The sequence below is a fragment of the Vicia villosa genome, linkage group LG1 (genome assembly GCF_029867415.1).
Source record: "Vicia villosa cultivar HV-30 ecotype Madison, WI linkage group LG1, Vvil1.0, whole genome shotgun sequence".
NCBI lineage: Eukaryota > Viridiplantae > Streptophyta > Magnoliopsida > Fabales > Fabaceae > Vicia > Vicia villosa.
This window is the reverse complement of record NC_081180.1, coordinates 238,824,629-238,838,562: the sequence shown is the minus strand read 5'-3', so window position 1 is coordinate 238,838,562 and position 13,934 is coordinate 238,824,629. Positions and strand designations below refer to the sequence as shown.

Genomic DNA, 13,934 nt, shown 5'->3' with positions numbered 1-13,934 from the left:
ACATAACCAGATTATAATCTTTATATGGTTCTATTTAGGAACAGCTAACACTTATGAACCTGATGTTATAAACAAATTCATAACATTCATAACTTAACAAACAATGCAGAAGATAAATAACACAGTTAATTGTTAACCCAGTTCGGTCTAACTACCTACTCTGGGGGCTACCAAGCCAGGAAGAAGATTTCACTATCAGTAGTACTATTTTATGTAAAAACCTCTGGTTTAGAGATAAACAACCTCTGGTTTACCTAGCCACTACCCAAATGCAACCTTTATCTCAAAACTCCATCCAAGACAAGAGAACCTTTGCTTACTCCCTAGTGATACCTAACTATTACAACCCTGCAACAGCTATTTACACAATTAACAATGAACAAATACTTGATCTTGCTTCATCGCTTCAATCAAGATTAGAATACTCAACTCTTATCTACAGGTTTTGAGTGAGGACAATCACCTCTCTAACCTACAGGTTTTGAGAAGGACATGGCAGCCATCCCACAACCTGGGTGGTCTACCTATAGAAACCCTAATGACTACATCGTTTAAACAAGGTTTTCTATATCAAACTAGGTTACAAAGTTTCCTATTTATAACCTGATCCCAATTGGACTTGGGCTTACAAATCGCAGCACTCCTTACTGTTACAAATATGTAGAAATATTCTGCTACAAATAAGGTCTTTTAATCATGAGTTTCCTAATTTATCTCCTAAATTAGAAACTGCTGAATCTTCAATCTTCTGATCTGATTCTTCCTGAATCTTCATTCTTCTAATCTGATTCTTCAATTATTCTTTTGACCTTTAAATCGGCGCCACATAGGATTACAAAATATTCTGCGAATATCCTGTATCTGTTAAGTAAAAACTCAATATTCCTTCCAGTTCGGCAGACGCGATGTCATGAGTTGATGGCATGACATTCCATCTAACATCTTTCTTATACCTGTTTTGTTCTTTTTAAACTTGCAAGATTCACATTATGACCATTTGATGCTATTATATGTTTTAGCCAAACATTAGACAATAATACAGAACAGACAGAGCATCAACAACATCCATGGAAAGGAAATCCTAGCAATCAAGAAGTGATGCAAACATTGGAGGAATTAAAGGCGCAAGTCCGTGAATTGCAAAAGGATAAAGAGAGATATATGGCGGAAAAGTGCAGTTCAGAGTTGAAAGAAACTAGTGACAAAGCTTGTATCAATTGTCAAAATAAATTTCCCGTGGTAATTATATATGTTATTATGAAATTAAATTAGCAAATTTATTTTAATTGACATATATACGCATTAACAGTAACATATTTATTATTGGTTTAGGGAATTTCATCTTGTCAGCTATACTTTTCATCACCGACTTATCGCCTAGTTGGAAAGGGAAAAGTGCATAACACTTTGGGAGATTTACTTCACCATAGACCGCTCCCTGCTGGACATCTGAAAGTATTGGTTGGTATTGCATTAGATCTGGATGTGTTGCTACCGATACCTGACATTGTTTCAAAGACAACATTGCTGCGAGATGCAATAGGATCATTTGTTGCATGGTCGTCAGACCTCATTTTTATAGATGATGAGGTATGTTGAAAACCATCATGAATCTTTTAGTATTCAAATTTCAATTTTGAACCATTACGTACATTTTTATTACATGTTAATTTTAGACTCCTACAAAACTTGCATTTAAGGATAAAGGGATTTTGCGGCACAACGAGTCTGTTACATCACAAAAAGAGGTACATTTAAAGTGTTAATTATATGATCCGAATTCAAAAACTGCATGATTTTATAATTTACCTAAGTGATCTGATTTTTTTGGTAACTGCTTAAGAGTCACAACAAGTGAGCCAGAAAACTAATAGCGTACCCAACAAGAAAAGGGATCTTCCAAGATCCGTGGCAAGAAAAGCTTTTGTACCTCGATTCCGGATGTGTCTTGAAACACTTGTGGGAACATCAAATTTGATGAATGGTGCTATTCATCAAATGGATATGGAGGAAGGTATCTTTGCTTTTTATTGCTCCGAAACAATTTCAAAAGAGGAAATGGAACATATTTTTCAACATACAAAATTAGGCATCGGTGTTGTACACTTATACATCCGGTAATGCGATCAATCTATTATTTAATTAGTCGAATAATTTATTTACACATTTCAATGAAAATAGTATAATGTTTATTATGTTTTTATTTAAGGTTCTTGTATGAAAAATTGATGCGCGAGAATCAATTGTCAAACAAATTCCATTTTGTGTCTTCCGCCCGTGTCAACGGAGCATCATTTGTTAAGGATCCAGATTCAGTAAGATATCACTTAGTTGAGAGATACAAGGCCAGTAGTACAGAAAGCTTGTATCTTTTACCGTATAATACTATTCCTGTAGGGTTAGTACTTCATTCTAAGTTCATTCTAATCTTTGTATCTTTTATGTTGAAAATTTCCATCTAAACTTTTGTTTTAATTTATAAGCGTCTTTGGTTATTGGTTGCTATTGATCCTTTCAAAGAAGTGGTGTATTATCTGAATTCGGTAGATGGTGATTGGACAACTTATCTGTGAGCGCAAGATGTAGTTTTCATGTTGTCAAAATATTGTGAATCAACCACAACTTAAGTGGAAACTTAGAAACCGAGCAAAAGCAACCAAGACAAGTATTTTTTGGCTACAAGGCACTAATAGGTCGACTCAGAGACACAACAGGTCGACCTACTGCAAGCTGCTTCTAAAAATTTCTGTGTAAGGGCTGAATGCGTCGACGCATCACATGAATAGGTCGACGCATGGAACTTTGTGTTATCTCGGGTATGCGCACGCTGACTCTTCAGGTTGACGCATCCACTCTTTGAAATTCAAATGAAAAAGGAAAATGCGTCGACGCGTTGAGTGACTAGGTCGACGCATATCATTTTGGGGAACCCACGGGAATGCGCACGCCGACCCTTCAGGTCGACGCAAGTGTCACACATTGCTCTTTTTCAGGTGCTATACACTCAATAGGTCGACCTATGCAGAGAGCAGGTCGACCTATGGCTAATAAATCCAGTTTTCTGCTGTTTTCAAGTTGGCTTATACATTGTAGATGTTATAAATACTCAAGTGATCATTCTCAAGCAATTCAACAAGAAACGTGAAAGATAGACTCAACTTCTTCTCATCTTCAACCTTTCGCTTATTGATCGAGAATCACACATACTCATCTTTCTCGATCGAAGTAAGGAACGTGTTGATAAGGTTCGACGGTAGATATTTGTCTTGTTCGAGATTCGACGGTAGACATTCATCTTGTTCGAGTGAAGAGTGTTGAGGGTGTTTCTTGTATAAAACCTTAGGGTTTTTCCTTCTTCATCAAAGATTTTGTTCGAAGGTTTTGGACGATCGATTTGCTTTGGTAATCAATTTAGCCGTGCATAAGGGATTGAGGGATTGAAGATCCGCTCAACAAAATTGCTACAACCGGAGGATTGAGAAAGGAACGATCGGGGTCTTGATCGAGAAGATCTTAGACATTGACTTGATTCAACTTGAATCAAGGGGAGGATCGAATTGTTTCAATTTTACTGCATGTGTGTAGTTGGTGCTTGGTACTTTCTATCCTTGTTAAACATTTTGCAATCTAATAAAACTTTCCTAATTTCATTTGAAATTAGGGGCAGACGTACTCCTTCGAGGACGATAGAGGATTTGCCTAAACAAATATCGTGTTCCTTATCGCTTTTACTTTATCGTATTTTTATTTGTTTTCGTTTATTACCATTGTTGAACAAAAACTAAGGTTAGGTAAAATATCGATCACCAAGTGTTCGATAAAATTACTCAATCAAATTTTTGTTCAAATTTTAGTGAAAACGTTCATTGTGAGTAATATACCATATAGTGTGCAATTGATACAATCGATATATTCGTTAAAAACGTAATTCATAACTCGACATCTTCATCCGTTCGGTTTAGTGCACATATCCGGTCCCCAATAACATAATCGCTCTTAGACGATTAAGTGATTCAGGGAAGTCACGTTTCAAAAGCTAAAATTTTCTTAAGTTGGAAAAAGGTGGTCTATTCACCCCCTCTAGACCATTCCTATCGTCTAACAAGTGGTATCAGAGCTCCGGTTCATTCTAGTGCTTGATATAACTTTTTAGAAAATGGAGAACAGTAAAAAAGGGGCGTATACTAAAGCGCCTGTTTTCACTGGAGAAAACTATAGTTATTGGAAAGACTGTATGTGCATTCATATCAACTCCGTTGATAGAAAAATATGGGATGTCATCGTCAATGATCCTATGGCTATCACCATAACCAACGATGCTGGCATCACAAGACCTAAACCTCTAGCACAATGGGATGAAAAAGATGAAAAGAATTACGGGTATGATTGGAAAGCTAGAAACATGATTATAGCTTCCTTAGGGGTCGATGAGTACTTTCGTGTGTCACATTGCCAGTCGGATAAGGCAATGTGGGATGCATTACAAGTCGCCCATGAAGGAACTAATGACGTTAAGCTAGCTAGAATCAATACCTTAACGCAAGAGTTTGATCTCTTTCATATGAAGCAAGGTGAAACCATTGCGGATATGCAAAAGAGATTTTCTCACATTATCAATCGATTATACACTTTGGGACATATTACTCCCAATGTCGTAGCTACTAACAAAGTTTTGAGATGTCTTAGTAGGGAATGGAAACCGAAGGTCACGGTAATCAAAGAAGCCAATGATCTCACTACATTGGATCTCACAGCTCTATTCGGAAATCTTGAAGAACATGAGCAAGACCTCATGAACCTAAACAAGCACGAAAAGAAAGAAAAGAAAGAAAAGTCAAAGGACACGGAAAAGAAGTCTATCGCTCTAAAGGCTTCAATTTCTAAGTCATCCACCAAAGATACATGTGATAGTGAGTCTAGTGATGAAGATGATAGTCCGGATGAAGATATGGGATTATTCGTAAGAAGATACAACAAATATCTTCGAAAGAATGAAATTAAGCATTCGGACAACAATCTAGTTGATTATAGACGTCAATAAAAGCCTAACAAGCAAGATGAGTACAAGAAGACTAAACCTAGAGGATCTTGTTACAACTGTGGAAAACCCGGTCACTACAAACCGGATTGCCCTTCGCTAAAGAAAGATAAGACAAAGAGTAAACCTCAAAAGAAGCAACCAAAAGGAAGAAGAGCTTACATCGCTTGGGAAAGTGATAGTGACTCATCAAGCAAAGAAAGCTCAAGCGATGAAGAGGAAACCGTCAACCTATGTCTCATGGCACATCAAAAGAAGAAAAAGATTGTAAGTCATGATAAATATAATAATGTTGATGCTATGTCTTATTTTGAATTAAAGCATGCCTTTGATACCTTGCATTATGAAGCTAAGGAAGCATTTCAACGCTTAGCTTCAAATAAAAGAATTTTCAAATACCTTGAGAAGAAAGTTTCCGATTCCAAAATGGAATTAGAAACTCTCAAGGAATCTATGATCAAAAGTATCAAAGACACAAGTGTTGTTGACAAGAGTCCTTGGTTTAAGTGGGGAGGATGTGAAACTTATCACATTTGGCAAAAAGAAGTTAAAACTATCAAAGCCAAATTAGACAAGGCCTCACAACCAAAAATCACATATGCTATTGATCGATCACATTTCAAAAATAGTATGATAAATCCGTATCAACGATACACTTATGTGATAAAGGATCAATCTAGTAAATGTGATGACTACTCAAACTCAAGATGTCTATACTGTTGCAAAAGGGGGCATACCATTAAAAAATGTCGCTTTAGGAGATTCTTGGTTCCCAAAGGCATTTTCAAATGGACTCCTAAGAGCAACCCTTATTTCACTCACACACAATGACCCAATGAAAATTGGGTACCTATTTCCCTTGTTTAAATATGTAGGTGGAATGTCTTGAGCCATCCGAGAGAAGATGGTTTCTAGATAGCGGATGCTCAAGACATATGACGGGTGACTTATCTTTATTCTATGACTTTGTGGCTAAGAAGAAAGGATTTGTGACCTATGGTGATAACAACAAGGGAGCAATACTCGGTAAAGGTAGTGTAGGTAATCCCTCTTCTACTACTATCTCTGACGTCCTTCTAGTTGAGGGCCTCAAACACAATCTTATTAGCATCAGTCAATCATGCGACAAAGGATACTCAGTATCATTTTCTAAAGAAAGTTGCATAATTCGAAATGATGACAAGAAAGATGATGTGTTCAAAGGCCTAAGGGTAAATAACGTATACATGCTTGATCTAAATGATGTATCCTTAATTGATGCAAAATGTCTAGCAACTATGAGTGAAGACTCATGGCTTTGGCAGAGACGTTTAGCTCACGTCAACTTTGATTTGCTTAATAAAATCGTCTCAAAAGACTTAGTGTCCGGCCTACCTAAAATAAAGTTTTCCAAAGATCACTTATGTGATGCGTGCCAAATGGGGAAGCAAACGAGGATCTCTTTTAAATCTAAAAACATTGTTTCAACTACAAGACCTCTTGAACTTCTCCATATGGACCTCTTTGGACCATCTAGAATAAAAAGTCTAGGTGGAAACTATTATGGGTATGTCATAGTTGATGACTTTTCTAGATATTGTTGGACGATTTTCTTAGCAAATAAAAGTGACACCTTCTCCGCATTTGAGAAATTTGCCAAGTTAATTCAAAATAAATTAAACACTAACATAGTATCCATCCGAAGTGATCATGGAGGTGAGTTTGAAAACCATCTCTTTGAAAAGTTTTGTGGCAATCATGGCATTAATCATAATTTCTCCGCGCCACGAACTCCCCAACAAAATGGAGTTGTGGAACGTAAAAATCGTGTGTTGGAAGAACTTGGGAGAACTATGATTAATGAACATGGGCTTCCAAAATATTTTTGGGCCGATGCCATTAATACGGCTTGTTATGTTCTGAATAGGATTCTAATACGTCCTATTCTAAACAAAACACCATATGAACTCTTGAAAGGGAGAAAACCGAACATTTCTCACCTTTATGTATTTGGATGTAAGTGCTTTGTTCTAAACAATGGTAAGGAAAATCTTGGCAAGTTTAATGCAAAAGCGGATGAGGGTATCTTTCTAGGATACGCTCAATCTAGTAAAGCTTATAGAGTATACAACAAAAGGTTACATATTGTTGAAGAGTCCGTACATGTCTCTTTTGATGAGTCTTGTCCGAAAGTTGTCGGAAAAGGTAGTGTTCTTAATGGTGCAGGTGTCTCAACTGAGAGTTTACTTAATGATCCGGATGCCAAGCTTGAGAAAGATAAAGAATTCCTCTTACCCGAGAATAATGAAGAGGAAGTGGATCAAACACCTAAAGAAAAAGTAGAAGATCAACCAAGCGAGAAGAGTGATCTTCCTCTTGCATGGAAATCTTCTAAGGACCATCCTATGGAGAACATTCTAGGAGACATATCAAAAGGGGTGACAACACGGTCAAGGATAAGTAACTTTTGTTTTTATTACTCTTTCGTCTCTCAAATTGAGCCTAAAAACTCAAAAGATGCATTAGTCGATGAGCATTGGTATTTAGATATGCAAGAAGAGCTAAACCAATTTAAGAAAAATGAGATTTGAGACCTTGTCCCTCCTCCGCGAGACCATCGAGTAATTGGCACTAAATGGGTGTTTAGGAACAAACTAGACGAAAACGGTATCATCACTCGCAACAAGGCCCGTCTTGTTGCTCAAGGGTATAGCCAAGAGGAAGGGATCGACTATGAGGAGACCTATGCTCCGGTCGCTCGACTTGAGGCAATTCGTTTGTTAATTGAATTTGCATGTTCACAAAACTTTAAGCTTTATCAAATGGATGTTAAGAGTGCATTTCTAAATGGGTTTATTAATGAAGAGGTTTATGTATCTCAACCTCCCGGATTTGAAAACATTGATTATCCTAATTATGTTTACAAACTTAAGCGTGCCTTGTACGACTTAAAACAAGCTCCTAGAGCTTGGTACGAGCGGATTAGAAATTTTCTAATTAATCAAGGTTTCTCAAGAGGGAAAGTTGATACCACCCTATTCATTAAGAGACATGAAAAGCATTCAATATTAGTTCAAGTGTATGTGGATGATATTATCTTTGGTTCTACTAACATGACTCTTGTAAAGGAGTTTTCTAAGCTTATGCAGGGAGAATTTGAAATGAGCATGATGGGTGAACTAAACTACTTCCTTGGACTTCAATTAAAGCAACTAAAAGAAGGAACTTTTGTGAGTCAAACCAAGTATTGTCAAGAACTCATCAAACGGTTTGATATGGCAAAGTCCAAGGTCATTGACACTCCTATGCCTACCGCGGTAAATCTTGATCGGGATGAACATGGTAAGCCGGTTGATGTAAAAAGGTATAGAGGTATGATTGGTTCCCTACTTTACCTTACCGCTTCTCGTCCCGATATTATGTTTAGTGTGTGCATGTGTGCAAGATATCAATCATGTCCCAAGGAGTCTCACTTAAAAGCCGTTAAGCGCATACTTAGGTATCTTGTAGGTACTATTAAGCATGGCTTATGGTTCTCCAAAGGTAGTGATTGCTCTTTGGTTGGATATTCCGATTCCGACTTTGCCGGGTGCAAATTGGATAGGAAAAGCACTAGTGGAACATGTCACTTCTTTTCAAATTCCTTGGTTAGTTGGCATAGCAAGAAACAAGTGTCCGTTGCTTTTTCAACCGCCGAGGTGGAATATGTGGCAGCTGGTAATTGTTGTGCTCAAATTCTTTGGCTCAAGCAACAATTACTTGACTTCAATGTCAAGCTTGATCATATTCCTATCTTTTGTGATAACACAAGTGCTATTAATCTAACCAAAAATCAGGTCTTGCACTCTCGCACTAAACACATAGAAATTCAACATCATTTCCTTAGGGATCATGTTGAGAAGGGTGATGTAGTGTTTGAGCATGTTGATAGCAAAAATCAACTTGCCGACATCTTTACAAAACCACTAGCTACCGAGCCATTCTTTCACATCCGTAGGGAACTTGGCGTCCTTGATATATGCTTTATTTATTATTTGTATCTATGCTCTCACTATTTTTTAAGTGTTCATTGAAAGATTTGTGAGGGCTTGTTTCTCCTCTCTCCTGTGTAAAGGTAATATCATTTCAACATAGATTCACTTCATGCTAATATATCACTATGCTAAAGTTGATATTTGTTCATCAATATGATTATTCTTTGCAAGATTTGGTCATAACATGAATGCATTCATTGCATACAGCCAAAATTTTGAAATTTTCAAGCCTAAGGTCGACCTACTCTTTATGTGAGTCGACCTATTCAAAAATAATTTTTAAAAATTTAAGGCTAATGCGTCGACGCATTCACTGCATAAGTTGACGCATCGTTCGCAGAATTTCAAAATTAGGTTACTTTTAAAAAGGGAACACAAAGCAAATTCACTTCTTCTTTCTCCTCATTGCGCCGACCCCCTCACACAAACCCTAAGCACCACTCATCTCCTCCCTCTCACTCATCCATGGCTTCCCACAAATCACTAAAAAAGAGAGCAAGCAGAGAAGATTCTTCCTCTCAACAACAACCTGAAATAGAGGATGCTTTGTCTCTTATCCCTGATGCTCTTGTGGAATCCTACTCTTCCCATTTCAGAAACCGAAAAGTCATCAAACAATTCATGCTGTTCACAGGAACTCTACGAAGAGTTCATCTTCAACAGGTAATGGAACTAATTGAATTTCAAAATTTGGGTACTTTTCTTGAACTAAGCCATGAGTACAATGAGGATTTGGTAAGGGTCTTCTACAATGGTATGCAAGGACACTTCCAAGGCAGTTCCTTCAACTTTCAGATGGGTACAACCACATACGCCATCACCGACAACACTTGGAGGCAATTAGGTCTATTTCCACTCCGTGAGAATGCCGTCACGGTAACTGATACAAATGTTTTGACCCAATTTGACTATAATGTTGCTCTGAACAACATGTTGAGGCGTCCTCATGCTGACCATGTAGTTCAAAGCAACTTGTTCCCTCGGTCCGCTACTACAGGTCTCTTAAACATTGTTGATAGAATTCTACAATGGATTGTGTCACGAATCATCCGACCTAAACAAGGTGGATATTCTCGTGTTGACCAACAAGAAGTGTACTTGGTTTGGTTGATCAAGAGCAGAATTCCGATAAATTGGCCTCATTTTATTGCGAAGCGCATGTTTGAATTGTAGGAGTCAGGTAGAGGCACTGCTATTGGATATGCATCTCTCATCCAATGGGTGCTTAATAGAGTCAATATTCCCTCTCAGCGGCTTCCCAAGAAGACCATCTCAATTGACCAAGAATTCACAAAGAAGACACTGAATATGATGGGATTCTTCTACAATCGCGCCACGGGTGCCTATGGAGCTGTTCTACGAGGAAATAATCCGGACCTCAATAGAGAAGATGAGGATGAAATGAACATTGATGAAGAGGAATATATTGCAGGTGAAGATGAAGATGAAGATGTGGGTGCTGAAACTGGCGGCTCGAATATTACACAATTGATGGAGGCTATGCGTCTTCAACAAATTGAAAATCAAAATTTGATGAATGAGCGCCTAACTACTCTAACCACTCGTGTCACTGAGCAAGGTGCTCAATTTACCGCCTACTCAACACTTCAAGAGCAAAGGTACAACACGCTCTATGGCATGTTGGATGCCCAGAGCAACCAAATCTCATCCTTCACTAGTGCCTTCATGCAACACTACCCTTTTCCTCCAGTTCATTCGGCTCAACCACCACCACCGGCTCAAGAAGGAGATGATGATGCCAATGCCTAGTGTTCTCTTTTGATTTTTTTTGCATTCATCATTTACATATTATCATGAACATTTTTATTGTATTTTGTGACTTCATTTTATTTTATGCTGGACAAAATTCTACCGTACTTTGTGTTTGTGTAAGGATTTGAATTGGGCTATGTGCTCATTATGCGTTTAGCTATTTATGTTATGTTGCCGTTTATTTTATCATTAAGCATTGTTTTATGTGAATGATTGCTTTATGATTATGATTGCAAAAGGGCTTAGTACTGATCACGATTGAGTTATGTTATTCTGCCATATATATATAATATTGCCTATCTCTTTTTGATGTTGTCAAAGGGGGAGAAAACTGAGTGAATCAACAAGCAATGGAAAACAAACGCACCAAGTAAGGGGGAGCATACAGAAAGGGGGAGCATGCATGTCGGACAAAGATTCACAAATTTTGCCATCATCAAAAAGGGGGAGTATGTGAGGGCAAGGTGTTATTTTCATGTTGTCAAAATATTGTGAATCAACCACAACTTAAGTGGAAACTTAGAAACCGAGCAAAAGCAACCAAGACAAGTATTTTTGGCTACAAGGCACTAATAGGTAGACTCAGAGACACAACAGGTCGACCTACTGCAAGCTGCTTCTAAAAATTTCTGTGTAAGGGCTGAATGTGTCGACGCATCACATGAATAGGTCGACGCATGGAACTTTGTGTTATCTCGGGTATGCGCACGCTGACTCTTCAGGTCGACGCATCCACTCTTTGAAATTCAAATGAAAAAGGAAAATGCGTCGACGCATTGAGTGACTAGGTCGACGCGTATCATTTTGGGGAACCCACAGGAATGCGCACGCCGACCCTTCAGGTCGACGCAAGTGTCACACATTGCTCTTTTTCAGGTGCTATACACTCAATAGGTCGACCTATGCAGAGAGCAGGTCGACCTGTCGCTAATAAATCTAGTTTTCTGCTGTTTTCAAGTTGGCTTATACATTGTAGGTGTTATAAATACTCAAGTGATCATCCTCAAGCAATTCAACAAGAAACGTGAAAGATAGACTCAACTTCTTCTCATCTTCAACCTTTCGCTTATTGATCGAGAATCACACATAATCATCTTTCTCGATCGAAGAATGGAACGTGTGTTGATAAGGTTCGACGGTAGATATTTGTCTTTTTCGAGATTCGACGGTAGACATTCATCTTGTTCGAGTGAAGAGTGTTGAGGGTGTTTCTTGTATAAAACCTTAGGGTTTTTCCTTCTTCATCAAAGATTTTGTTCGAAGGTTTTTGACGATCGATTTGCTTTGGTAATCAATTCAGCCGTGCATAAGGGATTGAGGGATTGAAGATCCGCTCAACAAAATTGCTACAACCGGAGGATTGAGAAAGGAACGATCGGGGTCTTGATCGAGAAGATCTTAGACATTGACTTGATTCAACTTGAATCAAGGGGAGGATCGAATTGTATTCAATTTTACTGCATGTGTGTAGTTGGTTATTGGTACTTTCTATCCTTGTTAAACATTTTGCAATCTAATAAAACTTTCCTAATTTCATTTGAAATTAGGGGCAGACGTACTCCTGCGAGGACGATAGAGGAATTGCCTAAACAAATATCGTGTTCCTTATCGCTTTTACTTTATCGTATTTTCATTTGTTTTCGTTTATTACCATTGTTGAACAAAAACTAAGGTTAGGTAAAATATCGATCACCAAGTGTTCGATAAAATTACTCAATCAAATTTTTGTTCAAATTTTAGTGAAAACGTTCATTGTGAGTAATATACCATATAGTGTGCAATTGATACAATCGATATATTCGTTAAAAACGTAATTCATAACTCGACATCTTCATCCGTTCGGTTTAGTGCACATATCCGGTCCCCGATAACATAATCGCTCTTAGACGATTAAGTGATTCAGGGAAGTCACGTTTCAAAAGTTAAAATTTTCTTAAGTCGGAAAAGGTGGTCTATTCACCCCCTCTAGACCATTCCTATCGTCTAACATTATCCATATATGAAGTTAATGATTGATTCGTAAGTGAGATTGTTCTAAATATTCGTGTATATTTGTATATTTAATTATTTTTGTGAGATTGTTCTAAATATATGTTTTTATTTTGTTAGATCAATACAAGTATTCCGCTCTCAAAGAGAAGCTCGAGTATCACGGTCTAGATCAAGCAACATTACATGGATCAAAGTGGAGGTACATTAATTTTCATAATTTTGCTTATAATAGGGATGCTACTTGATAAAACAAGACAACTATACATTCTTATTTACTTTTCTATGTAGTGTGCTCGTCAACGTAACAGTATAGATTGCAGATACTTTGTTATGAGGTTTATGAAAGAAATCCTTCATTTGAATCGAATAGAGATTCCAATCACGCGGTATGAATTTATAACTTTGGATTTATTTTAATATTTATCGGATATTTCATATAATTTATTACTTTTAACTAAATCATGAATATTATGTTTTGTTATGTAGTACTTTGATGAATACAAGTATGCTCATTACACGAAAAATTCAATTGGAAGAAATCAAGGAGGAATTGTGTGAATACTTTATTGAGAAAAGAATCATATAAGGTATTGGAAATTGAAAAGTGTTATGAAAAATTAGGTTTAACTGTGTTGGAGCCAAGTTAGTTTAATTGACCGTGTTGTTTTGTTCATACCTTGCAGGACTAGGACCGTCCGCTCGTCAGATTTTGGCGATTTTGAGCTAATTTAGTTATTGTTAGGGCTGATTTAGTTATTGTTAGGGATGACTTTGTTATTGTTAGGGCTGATTTTGGTTCTGTTGCAAACATGTGAATTGAATTATAATGGTGTATATATTTTGGATTATAATGGTATATATATTTTGGATTATAATGGTATATAATGCCTTTTTTGTATATAACGACTTCTTTGTTGAAATAAAGGCTTGTTGAAATGTAAGGCTTGAATTACAGGTTTATGAGATTATTCCCAAAAATATGCTTTCTAAAAAAGAAAGAATAGGCAACGCTTTTACATAAAAAACGCTTAAAATGTAATTTTTTACGTCAAGCAAAGGAAGCGCTTTTTAGGAAAAGCGCTGCCTATAGTACCCAATAGAAAGTGTTTTTTCCAGGA

General features: G+C 37.2%; 1 protein-coding gene across 1 annotated transcript; it reads left to right on the top strand.

The window, feature by feature from the left end:
* The first annotated feature begins 1,098 nt into the window (after positions 1 to 1,098).
* LOC131597238 (uncharacterized) lies at positions 1,099 to 2,573 on the top strand. Its single transcript, XM_058869946.1, has 6 exons — positions 1,099 to 1,239; positions 1,333 to 1,590; positions 1,677 to 1,748; positions 1,846 to 2,117; positions 2,210 to 2,393; positions 2,484 to 2,573. Exons 1-6 carry the CDS (start codon positions 1,099 to 1,101, stop codon positions 2,571 to 2,573), a joined length of 1,017 nt encoding a protein of 338 aa, XP_058725929.1.
* The last annotated feature ends 11,361 nt before the right edge of the window (positions 2,574 to 13,934 follow it).